The sequence below is a fragment of the Ilyonectria robusta genome, assembly GCF_021365365.1.
Source record: "Ilyonectria robusta strain PMI_751 chromosome Unknown BGZ61scaffold_77, whole genome shotgun sequence".
Taxonomy (NCBI): Eukaryota; Fungi; Ascomycota; class Sordariomycetes; order Hypocreales; family Nectriaceae; genus Ilyonectria; species Ilyonectria robusta.
The window spans coordinates 53,789-71,796 of NW_025764511.1; the positions used below are offsets into that span (position 1 = coordinate 53,789).

Consider the following 18,008-nt stretch of genomic DNA (forward strand, 5'->3'; position numbering starts at 1 on the left):
ATTGGTCCTGATGGCCTCTCATGGGCGAGGAACTTTTGCTATGGGACAATGTGAAAGTCAAGTGTGAGCTGGACGACAAATTGAGAATATGTGGTGAGGATATCATAAATGCCACAATTTGGTCCAATATCTCATCGAGTCTCCCGTCACGCGAATCAAAACGTTTGTAGTCGTGCATGGGTCGTACATGGTTGCTGCTGCTGCTCCATTACGTAGTGTGTGAAGGATTCCGCGCAGGCCGTCACGAACACCACAGATGAGAGGATATGTTAGGAGTATAGGTGGTCTGAATGACTGAATATAAAATGTTAAATTTATGTTTTCCCATCCTTCATACTTGCTAGCGACTTTTATTCTGATTTTACACGTGCGAGGCATTTAGTCCTTGATGTGGGCGCGGACCTCAATCTCAACTCTCATGTCATCGAAAGCCAGACGCGGGACTCCCAGAGCAGTCCAGGCGGGCTGATGGTTGGGGCAGTACTGCTTCAGGCAGCGGACCATAGTCTCCATAGCCTCCTGGTTGCATGGCAGGTGGTGAGAGCGCAGGAAGAAAACATCCTCCCAGCCGCGGCTTCCAGCGAGCTTCAGGGTTCTGTCAACGTTTTCGAAGGCCTTCTCGATCTGGACAACAATGTTGGGGTCGATCTTGTCGGTGTCACGGTCCCAGCCACCTAAGAGCCAATTGTTAGGGGCTGTGGAAATAGGCGACAGGTTTGGGAACTTACCCTGCCCGGAGCACTCAATAATGTCACCGACTCGAACAGCCTGGCTATACCAGAGGCTCTTCTTGACTCTCTCGCCGTAACCTTCGTAGGAAGTGTAGGTGAGGTGAGACATGGTAGTTGGTGTCTGATTGAAAGTGAAGCTGTCTATGTAACCAGGAGAGCTGACCAACTCCTAACGTACGAGAGAAGATTATATACTATTGTACTGAAGTAAATCTTAGTCAGGAACGAAGCGCGTAGAATGGAATGGATACTACGAGCGAGGGCATTTCGGGCTTCTCAAAATCACGTGGCGATTTGGAAGTGGTTGATGGACTACGACCTCCGAGCCGTGGACACTGTTGTTTGAGTCAGCTCCACTGTACTGCAGCAGTCCAGTCCAATACAAGCTGTCTGTTAAGCTTCGGGATTTAGGACTGTACGTCATTTTGCTGCCAATCAACTTGCCGATGGCTTTCTCTCTTCCTTATCAGGTAAGGCACCCCTTACATCATATGCCCCGTCGTCGGGATTCTGGTGGGGCACCCCCGCCTTACATACCTTACCGATGTACAGGCATAAGTTTCCCCCCCCCTTTTATCGGGGACCGATTTTGACGCCATGAAAGCAGCAGGGCTCTTCCTACTACATGTGTTTTTAACCTCGCAATATCGGGATTCGTCGCGACCCATTTCCAAGAACTTCTTTTATCAAGTAGGCAATCGAACAATCATGACGTATTGCAAACCGATAGCCGAACCAAAACGGAGAAGTTCTCTATTTTTATTTTTTATTTTTTTTTATTTTGCCTAATCTCAGGTCGTATTTAATCGAAAGGTCAGGCACAGGCCATCCGCCCGAAACTGCAGTCCATTCTTCTTGCTTGTTATTGTACTCTGTTTCATCTTATTCAATTCTGTCCTATCCTGTCCCACTCTGCCCACGCTCGTTTGTTCACGTCTCGTGTCTTCAGAATGCTCCCTAGCCCAGCTTCCATACCCGCGCCGCTCGTCGGTCACTTGGCGTCACTCAATCTCCCTACACCGTCGGCCCTCGGCGCGTCGTTTTTCGATTTCCCCAATACATCACTCGCAAAGCGCGCAGAGGAATTTGTGCGCAAGATTCTGCCAGCTTGGGCTGCCCACCACTCATTTCGAACATATGCTTTCGCCATCGGCATAGCAAATTACGCCGGCTGGGATACGGGCGACAAGGCGCAGGAACTAGGTTTCGACAAGGAGCTCATCTTCTTGGCCTGCGCTCTGCATGAGATCGGCTTTAACCCGAGTGCGCAGAAGAGTCCGCTGTCCCTCGAATTGTGGGGGGCCATCAAAGCCCGCCAGTGGCTTCTGGATCAGACAGCCCAGGTTGTGGAAGAATGTCAGGGTTCGCGCACGGCCGAGGCTATGACATTTTGGGCGGACGAGGTGTGCGAGGCCATTGCGCGCCATACCATAGAATTTCGGGATTTCAGTTCCCGAGTACGCCTTACTGGTGCCCTAGTAACTTTGGGGGCGGGCCAAGACCTCATGGGGCTGAGCACCAAGTTTATGAACCCAGAAGACATCAAAAGCATATGCGAGACGTGGCCACGGCTCGGCTACTGCGATGGTTTGAAAGCTATAGCAAAAATCGAGGTGGGAAATAAGCCCGCATGCTTGTTCGAAGACTGCGTAGCGGCCTTTGATCCTGGCATGTATGGCGTGGCTTGCTTTGACGGACTACAAGGGGTGCTGGAGAAGGAGAAGGAGGAGAACTAGCAAAATAAAGCTGTCAGACGGAAGGTTCCGGCCGGGCAGATGCCTCAGACCACAACCCGGGATCGGGTGGGTAACTCGGAAATCCCTCGCCCGACCAGTTGATCAAGGAGAACACACAAGACATAGAGATTAGAGGGCCACAGGCTTCCTAGCTGATCCAATTGACTATTTCCTGATTCACGGGATACATCATTATCATCTTTCTAGTGCATTAGACCCCTGCATCAGACCGTACGACTGTCTCGCCGCTAGTCACGTGTCTGACAAAAGCTCTTGTCACATGACTCCTATATCTCAGTTCGGATATGCCTCCTTATGTAAGCGTTAGCAGTATCATTCTTGAGATTAACGTGAACAGTGTCTTGATTGTTGAGTTATGAGACTGTATAACTAGTCGGAGACCCCAAAGGCCTTTTATGCTCTTCTTTTTAATCATTATGCGGAATGTAATCGCAATTTATCATCGCCATCCGACTGTCTAGGCAGGGAAACAGAGTAAAGTTGCTTCAGATAATTTTACCTCCTTTTACTATAATGTCGTCGAGCCGGCGTGCCAGTGGGTTATATAGCTGTTGTCTGGCTGTATTAAGTGTATTTGATAAGATAAGGTGCTGATCCGTATGCGACTATTCTGTATGCTGCCCGTACCAGATTTTAAGTGTGACTGTGATCAGTTTTGGGCAAAAAAGGTGACCGGCCAATTGTTTGCGAAGCCTGGTTTGGGCGAGACGCGCACACCATTTCTCACGTAATAGAAGTCTAACCAATCCTCAGACCTATAAAGAGACACACCACACTTTCCGCTACTGGGCTGATTTTGGGGCAGATCAAAGTCATTTTATGTACCTTGTCCTTGACGGGGGCTACGTGGGGCGCGGTACGTAGGTGTAGCCTTATGACAGTCAAAGGGATAGGGTAGCAGATTAATCATTGATAGTTTTTTTAGTCGAGCTAGCATGTCAAGTCAGTCTGCTACATAACGTTAAGTTCATGATTATCAGAACAATGGGTATTAGCCCTAAAAAAACAGGGGTCGTCAAACAAGCCGTATTCACTGTACTAGTGATGCTCTCTCTATGTAGCATTTGGTATTAAGCTGAAGGTTAAACACTCACGTTGCTTTGCTCATCACTTCCTATAGGTTTCTAATAACTAGGACTATACGTAGGCTACTGTATAATTAAACAGAGCAATAGGATGTGGGTGGATTTTATAATTGTTGTTCATTGCGAAGTAGGGTTTGAAGAAAATACAGGATGGGCACAAAATTATCTTAAATTGATCTACTTACATTCCAAAAAAACCGAGCTGGACAGATATGCCGCCGGCAATCTGGTTGAAGCGATCAGTCAATGTGGTGTCAAGAGCACTGGAGTGACTGATAATTTCGGCCTCGAAGTCTCCCAGATCGAGAAGGGTACGCAATGCGACATTGAGAGGTTTGAGATTTTTAAAATATGTTGTCGCAGGCTCGTTGCCGATGACTTGTAGTCACACTACCTCATCGAAAAGCACATGGCTTGGCCTTGGCCATGGCTCCAATCGCACTGATCCAGACTCCTCGTGATCTTAATTATTATTAATCCCACGGATTCGACAGGACGACTGGTACATGGGCTCCGGTTGAGGTTGGGAAAGAGAAGAAGAAGGAGTCACCTTTAGGTCAGGGGAGGGCATGATCTTGAACATCATTCCTTGCAAACCCAGCTTGTGGCTGCATTAACATCACCCTTGCCACTGTAGGCGGCATGGCTAGGATAAGGACAGATGGGGCGTTGCCTCAGAACGCCAGACGACGGATCCGTAGCTCTAACCCATGTGGTGGCCACGATGCGATCGACTGGGGTGCCCTTCTCAACCCAATCCATGAGTGCCATCATGGCATCGTGCTTCGGGTCAGTGAAACCGGGGACCGAGAACACCCCCGTGCCTATAGCGCCAGCCTGGTTGCCACCGGCGAAGTACCAGGGGGCATCGACTGCAGTGCCGGAACAATGCTGCAGTCCAGGCACAAGGAAGAAGCGGAACCAGTTAGAGAGCTTGGTCATGCCGCCCAGAGTAGTGGCGACCGACTCGTAAAAGTGCGTAGAGCTTCCGGTAGAAATGAGGGCGTCAGCCATGCCGTGGTACATGAGCACCTTGCCGCCACGAGCGCGGTAGCCGGCCATGGCGGCGTAGTTGTCAGCGGTGCAATCGCCAGGATCCTTCTTATCGGCGAGGGCGACTATGGAGTCATTATATTTCTCCCATGGCCATGAGGGGTTGTCTAGCAGCATGTACTGAATGTACTGGAGGCCTAGAGACGCAGGCTCCGACCCGGAGATGGAAACCCCCCATTGACCCTCAGAACCTATTTCGAGGCCGGGGAAGGTGAGCTTGCCGCCGATGACGTAGTCCGAATAGATGTTCTTCACCGTCTGCGCTTGCTCGGTCGTGAGGCAATTGCTAGTTTTGCAGTCGGAGCAGAGCATCTTGTTTAAATTGAAGAGGCACTTGTGGGGAGCACTGATGATACCGTCGCTGAGGCCGTCAGCGGCGTCGCACTGGGAAACGGCTTCAGCGGCCAGGATTGGATATAGCGAGGCGTCTATGTGATTTGCCGCACCCTCGGGCAGATTGTAGATGCCCAGCTTGGTAGTCCAGGCCTGGAGATGGGACGTCCACCACGCCGGGGCACCGATCAGCATGCCGTCGAAGTCTTCGGGATACAGCTGGGCTTCCTTGAGACCCTGGCGGCCGCCAGTAGAGCATCCAGAGTAGTATGAGTGTTTGATCTTGGAGGCGTAAAAGGATTCAACTAGTTTCTTAGCCATGACTGTGGTACCGTGAGTGGCGCGGAAGCCAAAGTCGAGACGCTTCTCCGTTTCTCCCAAGGCCCAAGTTATGTCAAACATGGAAGAATTGTGGCCCATGTCGGTGGACGCAACAGCGAAGCCGTACTGCAGGCCAGCGCCCATGTCGAGCCAATTGATACCGCCGGAGAAGCCACCGTTACCGACGGTCAGGTACCGCTGATTCCACGTGGTCGTGGGCATAAAGAGGCCAAATCGGTGCGAGGACGTCTTCGAGGTCGTTACATTGACGACGACGGTGCAGGTAGCTGGCATGTTGGTCGGGTTGGTTGGGTACGCCAGGTTAGCCGAGCCCTCTCCGTAGGAACCGCCGGCCGGAACCGCGACGGCTGACAAGACTTTGGCATTGTCGGGGAGGGCACGAGAGAGACTCACGGCCGAGCAGGCGTTGGAGGCTTTGGAGGAGGCACATGCTGCTTCCAGACAGGATGAAACACCAGCAAGGACGAGCAGCGGGAAACGAACCATGTTGACTTGGGTCGACCGCCACGTGGGCAGAGGAAGGGTGGTGGTGATGGTAGTAACGGCAAGTAGAACAATCGAATCACCCGATGGTGTGGCAGCCCGGTCTTCTATATATAAGTACAAATAAGTTGCAATGTGCCGTGGGATGATGCCGACAGCACAACACACTAGTGTCCTTTGAGGCAAGCCCCTCTGTCAAGAGGCGGGTGAGGGAATGACAAATCCCGAATCCTGAATTGGAGATGAAAAGAAATCCCGGGTGGAGGCAAAATAGACATCAAATCGTAGTCAAGCGTGGATGTCGAGGTGGGGGCAGAACTAAATGCTGAGGTGGAGACAAATTCAAATTCCGAGTTGGAGTCAATGCCAAATCCCGAGAAATTGATGTACTCGTCGCTATATATAGACTACCCTTAATGTGGTATCGGCAGGTGGTTCAAAGTATTTTAAATTATGTTTATATGATTCCACTAAGTACAATCATACTCAACCAAATTTATTGGTAATTTACCTCAAGAACCTTGCTGAACTGATTGACTGACTCCTGTTCAGAAAAGCTCCATCCAAGCCAACATATCCAGTCTACAATACCACAATGAAACCAGCTCTAGTCAAAAGCATAGCGACCTTTGCCACTATTTGCGGGCAGTTGTGCTCGGAGATGTTATCAAATGCTCTAGCCATGGAGGCTAGAATAATACCAGCAAGCTAGATGTTAATAACGTTAAGAGCCAGGTGGACCTCGCATTTGAAAATGTTAATTGTATCTTCTAAACTGTCGGCCTTCACAGGTAGGAAGACATGGACTCAATTTGCACTTATCACGTCGACATCGGGGCCTCGTACAACTCCACATTTGAGAAATTCAAGAAGCACATTTCAGGTCACTGACCCATCTGGACAGCCATTGCTGTGCCTCGTCTGGAGTTCCCCCAGATGCAAATTGAGATCGAGGTTGAGGCATACAAGGGAGCTTGATGCTTGATCTAAGGGCCTACATCCTATCATGGCTTCCAGCAGCAGCTAGCACAAGAAACCTGACGGCCTGGAGAATAGGCAAGATCGGAAGGTGTAACGGTCTCAAGGTAGTGTATTGCAACTAGCTAGGCCACTCTACAGAGTATACCAAACTTAAGGAAAGAAGAAGAAGAGAAAGAGAGTAGAGGAGGTCCATCCATAAATATACTCGCCATGGTGGCTTAAAGGTAAAAAGTGGGCCACGAAAGGCCGAGGGTTCCCGAGGCCACCTACGGGCACAGCCCGTTACAGAAGGAGGAAATTAAAATGGCCAGGAATTTGTATTGTTCATTCTACAATCTGAACAAATAATGCAAACAGACCTAAATGCAACTGATCTCTTTTACAAGTGTTAAATAAAAGTGCAATCCAATTCATATAACCTTAGGCTTTCCTATAGTCCTACTGGCTCGCCACCCCAGCCGTATTTGCCAACTTGTCCTAAGAACGATACAATCTCATCCCTTATATCAAATCCATATCTTTTGCTAGTTACGAAAGGTTGAATCCTCCTAAGGCTAATGGCAACTTCTGTCTCTATAGTGAACCGTGTGGCTACGTGAATGACGTGTACTCTCCGGCGACAGGGGACAAGTGGACGGCATCGATTGTTCCTCGCATGCAAAAGGCCCAGACACAAAAGGTGGGGAGATCTCCGGAGACCCCCTTACCACAAATAGCTTGTGGGTCGTGAAGGTACGTACCGAAATGCGAAGTGCGAAGTGCGAGATGCGAGGTTTGAGACGAAGTGGGGATAATCCCGTAGCCCCATCATTGCCCCTGCTTTGGTATCAACTTGAAGACGTATAAGTACAGCTTCTGGACGCTCTTTTAATAACAGATGTAGATCCAATAACTCAATCCTTCCATTATCTGCATCCACCATCTTTACACGAGCCGCTACCGCCACTGTTCTCCCCTTCAACTACTTAAATCCGTCACAGCTGACGAAAAGTTCAATCTTTACAACTACAAGCCGTCAAGAGCAGCTGCTATGATCTTTCTCCTTGCATTCAGCGTGGGAACTCTTTGGCATCCATGGATTATCGCTCGCCAGCGAGCATGGTATTTCACTCCTTTATTACTTGGCTGTATCTGCAAGTACTGGTTATTTAAAGTATTAGAGTTAATACTAATATAAACTAGTGGAGACAATAGGCTACATTACTTACTTCTTTAACTTATTTAATTAAGTTTAAAACCTTTTATAATATAAACTCTTTTTATTTACAGTTGTGTCACAGCTTGGCCGCAACCTGTATTAGGTCCCGGGCGCAGCACCACTTTTTCCTCAGCCTCCCGGAACGGAACATAGTTTAGCCATACGTGATTACTTAGTAATCACCTCTAATCACCAGTAATCACAATTACCGCAATTACTCAGTAATCACCTCTAATTACCAGTAATCAAAATTACTGTATAAGTGATTACGCCCGATCATATTAGTATATAGACGACCGAGTAGTATATATTCACCATAAGCAGCTACTCAGCTATTAATACAACTTAGTTACCTCAATCACCCTGACTCACTACGCATTACTGTTGTGACAGGCGGTTGGGAACATTTGGGCTAGCTGGTCGCTAGCGGGGATGTCTCTAGGGTGGCCCGGATAAGGTTAAAAGGGGAGGTCAGTGCCGTCACAAGGGAAAAACATCATCTTTTCATTTTTCAGAGATTTTTCCAAGAAGTCAGAGAGGCCGGAAGGGCTCGAGGCTGCTAGGAAGTCCATTAATTAATTGCCTTCATTTTTGAGAGATTTATTTGAACCTTCTTGCCGTTACTACGTTCCCTGTCCAACCTCCGTCTTCAACCTCCCTTAGATATCGGGCTGCCGCAGGCCTCATTGATACCTTGCCAGCGAACTTTCCTGCGACCGACCCGATATTCTATCTTATGAGATGCTTCCCTATCAGGAGATATAAGCCTCAGATTGATCCGACCTTATATATGTAATCTGGTACAGCTTCGGGCTGACCGGCTAAGACGCCTGTACGACGACTCTCTGTGTATTTCCCCTAGGGTAAGTTAATAAGTTGGGTGTTATTTTCTGTTTCTTTCTGCTGCTAAAATATATTAAATAAATAAATATTTTATTTAAATTAATTAGAAAATATATTTTAATAAAATTAATTAGTAGGTATATCTAGATATCTATAAATATTTAGATACCTGAGTCTATCTATCAGTTGCAGTTAGAGTCTAACTTGAATGCTTTATTTAGACCTTAATAATATGATAAATTATTCTATATTTGGTGCTGCCAGTCTCCTATACGGAAGTCCGGCACAAGTTGCACTTCACGACATAGACAGGTTAGAGGATTGATCTTAATGCCCAAGAAGCCTTGAAATGTTAGCGACACAGCTGGCGGCTTGAACTGTAGCTCAAAATGCTCTGGAACTGGTTGGACAAATAAAGACTCCTTCGTTGATTCTACTCTTCTCATGTTCGCAGGTATCTTCTACCTCGGTCAGCCACATATTGCGCGCATTGGGGCCTTCATGTGGCGGCGGAAATGCCCAACTTTCTCAAAATTGGGGCAACGTTGGTTGTGATATGGAACAAATTCGCATTGAGGAACATCTTGAGTAGCCCTAGGGAAACCACGGGATATAATAAGGACAGTACTGCATTTAAAGCCCCATATCCAAGAGCACCAGGTGACCCGGCCAGCGCAGGACAGGCCAGTACAGGCTAGCGAGAGAGTAGCGAGAGGGCCAGCCCTACCTCGGTTATTAGCCGGGGTGGGAACCGTCATTCGGCCTCTCCAGGATTCGTCTATTCCAAGACGCAGGCATTAGCCTTATCTTCACCCATGCAGTGTCGCCTAATCCCTCAGCAGCCAGAAAATCTAACGACCCTATAGAACGGGGTCTCAGCACTAGCGACATGATTTCACCGCCAAAACCGTACCTGGCAAATAGTCCTCCACACCCCCGTCAGCTAGAATAATCGTTCTATTCTCAACCAAACAGGATAGCAGCCCTAGTAATGTTAACCTGATCACATTGAACAAGAATTTCTACGCGCTGGTCCAGTTCACCCTTTTGGGCGGAGTTTTTAAGAAAAGCCTACCCAATAGTCCAAAGATTGTGCAACTCGAAAGGGAAGCTCAGAGGCAGAGCTCTAGCTACTTTGTTCCTGGGCGCAAGTTTTGGACACCCAATATAAAATTTATAAATAAGCGTGTTTGTAGTACTTTTCCAGGTTAACAATATCCCCTTCCTAACAAGGGACCTTATATTTAGTTCCAGCAGTAAGCTCCAGTTACTCCAAGCTGCTTGCAACAGTTGTTGAAAGCTCCACCGTCAATACATCCCAGAGAGCTCGAGCACTTTGACATGGTCAATCTCCGTATACCGATGCCAGTTCTAGATGTAGTCTCGCCTGGTGGTGCTGGTCTCCGTGGTACTTCTTATTTGCCTGGCAAATCATGCTCTCGCCTGAGAGTTGTTCTCCACAGACCTTCTTGGTCAGGTCCTTCCACTGAGGACCAGTTCCGGAAGGATCTTGGCACTTGCAGTTCTTCCCGGCAAGGGCACTAGGTTTCGATGTCAGTGCTTGAGAAAAAGTGCTGTAACCCTAATAACTCACCCGGTAGCCGCAAGGCACACGAGGAAGGTTGACAGCTTCATAATTAGTTTGGAAAAGGACGTTCTTGATTAGGAATATAAGTTGTAGCGGAGAGGTTGGTGATAATGAATTGAACTGTGAGAAGTGGCAGAGAGTGTTCTTATACTTGAGTGTCTCCTGTAATCCATTGCAACATATCAATGTGTAGTGTAATCACAACACATCAAATCCGACATTGCTTATTTTCATAATTGCTATTAGCAGTAGGCAGGATCATGTTCGATTGCTTGGTAATGATTTCGTCGATCAGGCTCGTGGATCATAGAATAATACATACGTGGTTATGGTCAGTCAGATTACTCAGATGCTGCATTTGCATATGCCACCAGCACGATTAGTTGTTGGATAGGCTCCACATCAACGCCAGGTAAAGTGAGCATATAAGCCACAAAGTCAGAATAGCGGGGGTCTTCCGAAGGAGCTTTGGGCAGTACTGGGCCTAGAACTTTGATCGGCACGGAAAGGCGGCAGCAGATCAGCAAACTACAAAGTAGACGATGAGCTCGTGTCGAGTGGATTAATCTGGCTATTGCAGCGGGGGTTTATTAATATCTGTACCGGAAATAAATACTCAGAACTATTATTAAGTAGCCTGTCGAATTATTACTCAGCTAATAAGGTGGAATCGGAATCCTCAATAATCAGACCTGATACGAGGATACAGAGAGAAACTTTCTTTTACGTTCATCTCCATCAAACATACTCATCTGGAATCCTATTGCAGCAAGCAAACCTTTTCGCTTCTATGCATAAGTACTACCCCAAAACACGCTAGTGCCGGGCTGTTCAATAAGCCTATACGCCCTCATGTGGGCGTGTGCAAACATCCTTTCTTGTGGTTAACTTTCACATGTTGTCTATTGGCTCTCACGTGGAGGAGCATTTTTTTGCAGGCAAGCTCCCCTACTTGTGCTATGATGCAAAGCGCTGCGACGCAAAGCGCTACGTGACGACAACATATCTGCCTCAGAGGTATGCCTGATCTGGAACAGGAGGATCAGAACCTCAGTACCGCCTCCCATCACGCTACTGCAGCCTTCGCCACGTCCCTTGGTAGTGATATAGTCTGTCCGCCAATCCATCGGCATCGACACAGCATGCTTGTTTTTTCAGGGATGTCCTGATCATCTCTACATCGCCACAACGGTGTTCATGCTGACGAGTCATAAGACTGAGGCTGGGATGGAACGTGATCATTCGAGCCTACCATCCGTAACCGGGGCTGTCGCCGGCCTAGCTTGCCTTCAGACTTTGGTATGCGAGGAGTCACCTCCTATTCACAGCGATGGTCATGAGGAGGAACCACCACCAATCACGACATCCCCGAAGCCGGACTCGAGGTGCCTGTTTGTAACTATGTTTTTATTGTGTAGGAATCATTTCGCAGGGTTCACATGGCGGTGTGACTGCTCGGTGGGTGATCTGACGAAGCCAGCCGACTAGCATATACGGATCGTCATACTAGCAGTCTTAGTAAACACACCGAAACTTAGGGTATCATATTAACGTATCTTCGAAGTTATTTATAATCATCCCCGTCATCATTAGTACTGCAGTTACGAATGTGATAACCGCAGAGTTCCATTCCGTTCAGGTGTGTCAAAGTCTGGTCAGAATTCCGGTGCCAGACGTTTGCACTACTTTTAAATCTAACTGAAGGATAGTCGTCTTTCCGGATTCTTAATCAGGCCTCTTCACACACACTGATTATCCTCAACGGGACAAGAGCTGCTGAGTGCATTTAGTATAATGTACTATGACCCACTGAGGACATGCTGGTAATACAGGCTGAATACGTGTTTCCTTCCTTTCCCTTCCCTGAAAACCGTAGATGATGTTCGACATGGCTTGAAGAACAGGTCATACCGGGTGCTAAGATATGTCCGTGGATTTTTAGGCTTCTGTTGAAGACTTGAGACTTTCTATACACATAGATTATAACTATACAGTTTTCTGGGCTACCATGCACTAGAAGCGAGGTTTCTCGATTTGTGAATAGTCCTTCTCAAGCATAACGAACAGCGCACCTTAGTTCGCGAGAACAATCTGCTGGCCATAGTAATGGCAGTCAATTATGGAATACAAACCACTATCATGGGGAGTCTGTCAGTCTTATTCTTTTTAAAATTATTCAGAATCTCAAACTGCTCCATCGACGATTTCTACCAGTGGTCCTTCAATCTTCTTCACTTTACGTCCTTCCCACCACGACATCAGGCCCGCAAACATCGCGACACAGCACCCGCAGGCAATGAAAGTCCCAGTAGCCCATATCTGATAGTTCATCTGTCAGCTTTGTACAATAAGGGTCTCAAGCGGACTTACAGGTCTGTCAATCCTATTATATCCCCACATGTAGTAGCATAGGATGGCTTGCAGAAGCGTGTTCAGCACCATCATCCAGATGGCAAAACCCAATTTCCACAGTGGAGTTGGTGGTGCCTTCTCGCCCGTGAAAGTTGTGGTGTGTACAATAGCATCTGACTTCATTACTGTCACCGCCTCTCTCTCATTTTCATCCAGCCAAGTCGGCGGCGGACGGAACCAGGATTTGTTCTGCTCGGCCAGCCTTCTCATTGCGGTTCGGTTCTTGAAGCGAACAGCGCCCACAAATAGGTACAGATCACGGAAGCGCCAGGGCGCGAGGCCAAAACCGGTTACACAAAAGAGGGCGTTGAGGATCTGACTGTCAATTTCCAGCCATTTCTTGCGGGGCGAGTCATCATCGTCAGCGCTGGGGTGATTCATGGCTGGAGCAGCCTTGAGGAGAAGGAAGAAGAGCATGGCCTGTAAATGTTAGCTATGAGTGACGAATCTCGTTGTCCGATGTATGCCATAAACTTACTCCCCAAGCCTGCATATCTATGTCAGTAATATATTCAAGTCTCAGCGATTAATGCTTCTGAACTTACAACAATGTTGACAAAATAAATACTAATAAGGAAGCCAGAAGGTGTTTTGAAGAACTTCCAAAAGGCATTCAACCCGTGAGACAGCGTCATTTTCCATCTCTCCTTCGCATCACCTTTGTGCCGCTCATACAGACTGCGTCGCCGGTGGTGGCCGTGGCGACGATCCTCCTCTAACGGCCTGACAGGTGCTCCGCGTGTGATGGCTTCTGTGGGACTTTCGATCGTATCGACCAGCACCTCGTTGAATATAGAGGTTGAAAAGATTGGCCGCTTCGCATTGGACGTCGCCAACGCCAACTCGCCGTCGGGCTCTTGCACGGCAAATCGAGCTGAGTGACCTTGAGCGTTGAAAGCAATATTGGTGCCTCCCGATTCAGAGTCACGGAGCTCTCCGAGGGTTGGTGCCTGAGCTATGGCTGTGCCTGCAGCCTGCCATACGCCCAATTGAGGATTTGCATTGATGAGGGAAATGGAAACGCCGCGGATTCGGCTGACAGGACCATTGTTGCTGGATATTGATTGCTTAGCCATAGCGACTATGACTATGGGGATCTACTCAATGGATGTGATGCAGCAGACACGATTGGCATATTAATACAGCGGAGCTGGTCTTGCAAGTTTTAATAGGCGTCCACACGCCAATAACAGCTCCTCACGCTAGATGCCTTGAGCATGATATTGGCTTACTCACGGTCCGACACGAGCCTGCATAAGCAGTTGGGCTGACCCACAAGGTATCACTGTAGTGTGGCAGCTCGTATTAATGATCACTCATCAAAACATGACGGCGTCTTACAGTGACTAATGAGTTAAACGCTCCAGGGCCTGAGTGATGGTGCTCCATATATTAGGATGGTTCGCGGTGCCATGCATATAAACGGCACCCAAATCACATGCCAAGGACAGTGGGCATCACTTGTCCAGCCGAGTTGATTAACCGCTACGCTTTATTCGTCAAATTCTGTCCTGCTAGAGAAGATGCCACTGAGAGGGATCAAGTCCGATGGACTTGGCCACATCGCTCTAGACAATGCGAACCCCAACCATGCGCCATCTGGAAACGTCGACGATGAAGGCCGCGTCGATGTTCGATTTCACAACAGCCCACAGATGCTCACGGCATGGTGCCAGCAGTTCCAGTCGAAGTTTGGCGGAGATGTGGCAGCTGCCGATCCACCTAAGCGGCCAAGAGCGTGCAGCATCGCTGTCCCAGCTGTCGATGATGGTCTGACAGGCAATCCGCGTCTCAACATCGCCATTCATGTTGTTGGCTCCCGGGGCGATGTTCAGCCTTTCGTCCCCATTGCCCAGCTGCTGTCTAGACCGCCATTCAACCACCGCGTGCGTATTTGCACGCACCCTATCTTCAAGGACTTTGTTGAAGAACAAGGCGTGGAATTCTTCAGCATTGGCGGCGATCCTGAAGCCCTCATGGCTTACATGGTCAAGAATCCAGGCCTACTACCGAGCCGCAAAAGCGTCAAAGACGGTGACGTTGGTAAGAGGCGGAAGGAGATGTGGGAGATCATGCATGGCGCATGGCGGAGCTGTATTGAGGCTGGCGATGGGATGGGGACAGAGCCGATAAAGGCGGCTGATGTGCAGATGCCAAAAGACCTCTTTATCGCCGATGCTATCATTGCCAACCCCCCTTCTATGGCTCATATTCATTGCGCCGAAAAGCTAGGCATTCCGTTGCATATGGTCTTCACTATGCCGTGGTCGCCCACAGAAATATTCTCTCATCCCTTAGCTGCTATGAGCTATGGGGACGCCAACGCAGCAATTGCCAACTACCTCTCATTTATGATGCTAGAGCTATTGACCTGGCAAGGGTATGTTTCCCAGGATATCCTACACTTACTATCTTTATCGCTAACAATGCACTTCCATTTCAGGCTTGGGGATTTGATCAATAAGCTACGCACCAAGGTCTTGCGCCTTGATCCCATCAGTCCAATGTGGGGATATCAGCTTCTCTCTCGACTCCGCGTACCTTTCAGCTATCTCTGGTCTCAATCTCTAATCCCAAAGCCGTTCGATTGGGCTCCCCATATAAATATCACTGGCTTTTCTTTTCTGCCCTTGGCATCCTCTTACACCCCTCCTCCGGATCTAACTGCATTTCTGGAGAAAGGGAGGCATCCTGTATACATCGGGTTTGGGTCTATAATCATTGAGAACCCACAAGCTCTCACCGAACTGATTTTCAATGCAGTCAAGATTGCAAAGGTCCGTGCTATCGTCTCCCATGGTTGGGGGACGATAGGCGGCAAACCTGCTGACATTCCCGAGAATATATACCTCATTGGCAACTGCCCACATGACTGGCTCTTTCAGCGTGTTTCTGCTGTTGTCCATCACGGGGGTGCTGGAACCACAGCGGCTGGTATTGCTGCTGGGCGGCCAACTGTAGTTGTGCCTTTCTTTGGTGACCAGCCCTTCTGGGGCCAGATGGTAGCTCGAGCAGGCGCCGGTCCAACGCCAGTCCCTTTCAAGGAGATGACAGCAGAAACACTGGCCGCCAGCATCTTGTTTGCACTCAAGCCGGTGGTTGGTGAAGCGGCGCAGAAAATGTCACACACCATCACACAGGAAAACGGAGCGAGCACGGCAGCTGCGGATTTCTTCGATCGACTAGGCATTGACGACCTCCGGTGTGATTTATGTCCAGACAGGCTGGCAGTCTGGCGATATAAGTCCACTGGTATTCGCCTCAGCGGGTTTGCCATGTCATGCCTCCTCGATAAAGGCTTGATCCAACCAAATGACAGCGAGCTCATTCAACACAAGCACTGGTATGTCAACGAAGGTGCCGAACACCCAATAATCGGCGCTGTAGCCGCTGTGTCGGGATTTTTCACGGCCGTGGGTACAGCAGCGAGTGGCTATTCCAGCCGCTTGAAAGGGCGGCCTGGACAGCTTGCACCCGTGGGCAAAACAAGTCAGCCGTCTTCCTCAGCAGCGGCTATCATTGATGAAGATGTGGAAGCATTGGCACAGCTAAGTAACCAGGGAAATTCCCACGACGGCATCCTCAAAGACTTTTTGCACTCTAATCCCCTAACTTCTGTTGAGATGGAAACTATCGCTCATAAACTGGCCACCAAGTCGCTTCACACTGCTGAACCTAACGTTGCTAAGTTCCAGCGAGCACCAACGGCTTACGAGAAGCGGAAAGCGGCTTGGCGAGCACAGGAACAGGGCAAGCATGGAAATGCTTACTATATCACGCGCGTCACGGGACGGTTCGCCGCTGATATAACCAAGACAGGTCTGAAGGCACCTGTAGCGTTTTTCTACAACATCGCCAATGGCTTCCATAACTATCCCTCATATAGCTTCGGTGCGACAGAGGTGCGACGGCGTGATGAGATTACAGGATTGGGAAGTGGTCTCCAGACAGCAGGGAAAGAATTTGTTCTGGGATTCTGGGATGCGTTCAGCGGCGTTGTCATGAAGCCGTACGAAAATGTGCGAGATGAGGGTGCAAAGGGGCTCCTCAAAGGCATTTTACGCGGTGCGAGAGGGTTCGCGTACAACCTCGGCGCCGGTGAGTATTCTTTTTTGCATCTTGTGCCTCTCATCAAGTATCACACACCACGAACAGATCAGGATGCTAATACGGCACAGCAATATTTGCCGTTCCAGGCTACACGCTCAAGGGTATCGAGAAGGAGGTGTCAAAGCATCATCTCACTAAACTAAAAAGTGAAATCATGTTGATCAGACTAAGACAAGGTCTAGACGATTTTCGATGGGCTACTCCAGAGGAGAGGGAAGCGGTGGTGACGAGATGGAAATCAAGGTCCTGAGCAAAATGTTTTGCACGTCGAGCGAGCCAAATACATTACTAGGGCACCAACTTAGCAGGTTTACTATGTAGAAAATTAAATTGTGCAGTCTAATGGGTCTTCATTGGTTTATGTGTCCTGTATTTGTCACCAATTGCTCTTTGTCGGCCATCATGCTCTCGGTGGCCTCTCTGACGCACCTCGCCCTACCAGTGCTTCGATGTCATTCTAGGGTCGGTCTATTATTTGATCCACCAGTTCATCTCATATTGACCATTCGCGCATTTTTTCGTCTCAGCTGTTTATCACTCTCATCAATAACCAACAAAGTGCCCCATTTCACATCACCAGTCTCTCATCCTGAGAGAGTCTAAGTAATACCGACTTGTGATACAAGTTGGTGTTGGTGGATTTGCCTGAACGGGGCAAGAATTGGCGATTTGCTCCCCGCAATGCTTACTGAGCAGCTCCTTCAAAGTTACAAGAAATCCATAAGGACGAAATTGCCCCCAGCTTAGCGTTGCAGGTCGAAGAAATACGCCACTCCATGGGTCCTCGGCAGTAACCACACAGGTATGTGTAATCTGTCCCGAGTCGGCATTCATCACATAATCCGACAAACGCATCCCTGCCATGCACGGTCGGCCGCTACCAATATCAAATTTGATGGTCGTGGAGAAAGGTGGGTGGGTAAACGCCTCCCAATCAGGTTCCAGATATGCCCTGCACATGATTACAGAACATCCCGAGCCATCATCAAATCTGACGGACTGTTATTACCTGGCTCGTTAGCGAGGCAAATGCCAACCTACTTGGTCTAACCTGATGGCATCCCGTGGGGAGCCTCCTGGTAATGTCCTAGA

At 48.7% G+C, this 18,008-nt stretch overlaps 6 protein-coding genes across 6 annotated transcripts; 2 read left to right on the top strand and 4 right to left on the bottom strand.

Annotated features, from left to right (window-relative positions):
- Positions 1-323: 323 nt before the first annotated feature.
- BGZ61DRAFT_406029 (Endoribonuclease L-PSP/chorismate mutase-like protein) lies at positions 324-1,030 on the bottom strand. Its single transcript, XM_046243148.1, has 2 exons — positions 729-1,030; positions 324-674 (listed from the first exon to the last, which is right to left on the bottom strand). Exons 1-2 carry the CDS (start codon positions 838-840, stop codon positions 379-381), a joined length of 408 nt encoding a protein of 135 aa, XP_046093807.1. The 5' UTR covers positions 841-1,030; the 3' UTR covers positions 324-378.
- A 651-nt stretch (positions 1,031-1,681) lies between these two features.
- On the top strand, positions 1,682-2,467 carry BGZ61DRAFT_487498 (uncharacterized protein; the record flags this gene model as incomplete). Its single annotated transcript, XM_046249976.1, has 1 exon — positions 1,682-2,467. The coding sequence occupies one exon, from the start codon at positions 1,682-1,684 to the stop codon at positions 2,465-2,467; it is 786 nt and encodes a 261-aa protein (XP_046093808.1).
- A 1,688-nt stretch (positions 2,468-4,155) lies between these two features.
- BGZ61DRAFT_374753 (feruloyl esterase-like protein B) lies at positions 4,156-5,787 on the bottom strand (the record flags this gene model as incomplete). The annotated part of the gene is made up of 1 exon (XM_046242355.1): positions 4,156-5,787. One exon carries the CDS (start codon positions 5,785-5,787, stop codon positions 4,156-4,158), a length of 1,632 nt encoding a protein of 543 aa, XP_046093809.1.
- Positions 5,788-10,050: 4,263 nt separating this feature from the next.
- On the bottom strand, positions 10,051-10,567 carry BGZ61DRAFT_500833 (uncharacterized protein; the record flags this gene model as incomplete). Its single annotated transcript, XM_046251620.1, has 3 exons — positions 10,051-10,140; positions 10,194-10,366; positions 10,546-10,567. 3 exons carry the CDS (start codon positions 10,565-10,567, stop codon positions 10,051-10,053), a joined length of 285 nt encoding a protein of 94 aa, XP_046093810.1.
- Positions 10,568-12,578: 2,011 nt separating this feature from the next.
- BGZ61DRAFT_374784 (uncharacterized protein) lies at positions 12,579-13,882 on the bottom strand (the record flags this gene model as incomplete). Its single annotated transcript, XM_046242358.1, has 4 exons — positions 12,579-12,713; positions 12,765-13,226; positions 13,285-13,293; positions 13,352-13,882. The coding sequence occupies 4 exons, from the start codon at positions 13,880-13,882 to the stop codon at positions 12,579-12,581; spliced, it is 1,137 nt and encodes a 378-aa protein (XP_046093811.1).
- Positions 13,883-14,329: 447 nt separating this feature from the next.
- BGZ61DRAFT_575455 (uncharacterized protein) lies at positions 14,330-17,166 on the top strand (the record flags this gene model as incomplete). Its single annotated transcript, XM_046256190.1, is given in 6 exon segments — positions 14,330-14,413; positions 14,427-14,475; positions 14,586-15,045; positions 15,115-15,186; positions 15,250-16,904; positions 16,985-17,166. 6 exon segments carry the CDS (start codon positions 14,330-14,332, stop codon positions 17,164-17,166), a joined length of 2,502 nt encoding a protein of 833 aa, XP_046093812.1.
- Between the last annotated feature and the right edge of the window lie 842 nt (positions 17,167-18,008).

Excerpts from the sequence above, each read along its gene's own strand:
- BGZ61DRAFT_406029 (XM_046243148.1), bottom strand. The coding sequence starts at position 840 with ATGTCTCACCTCACCTACACTTCCTACGAAGGTTACGGCGAGAGAGTC. Across the intron at positions 675-728 it reads TATTGAGTGCTCCGGGCAGG|GTGGCTGGGACCGTGACACC; the intron begins GTAAGTTCCCAA and ends ATTGGCTCTTAG.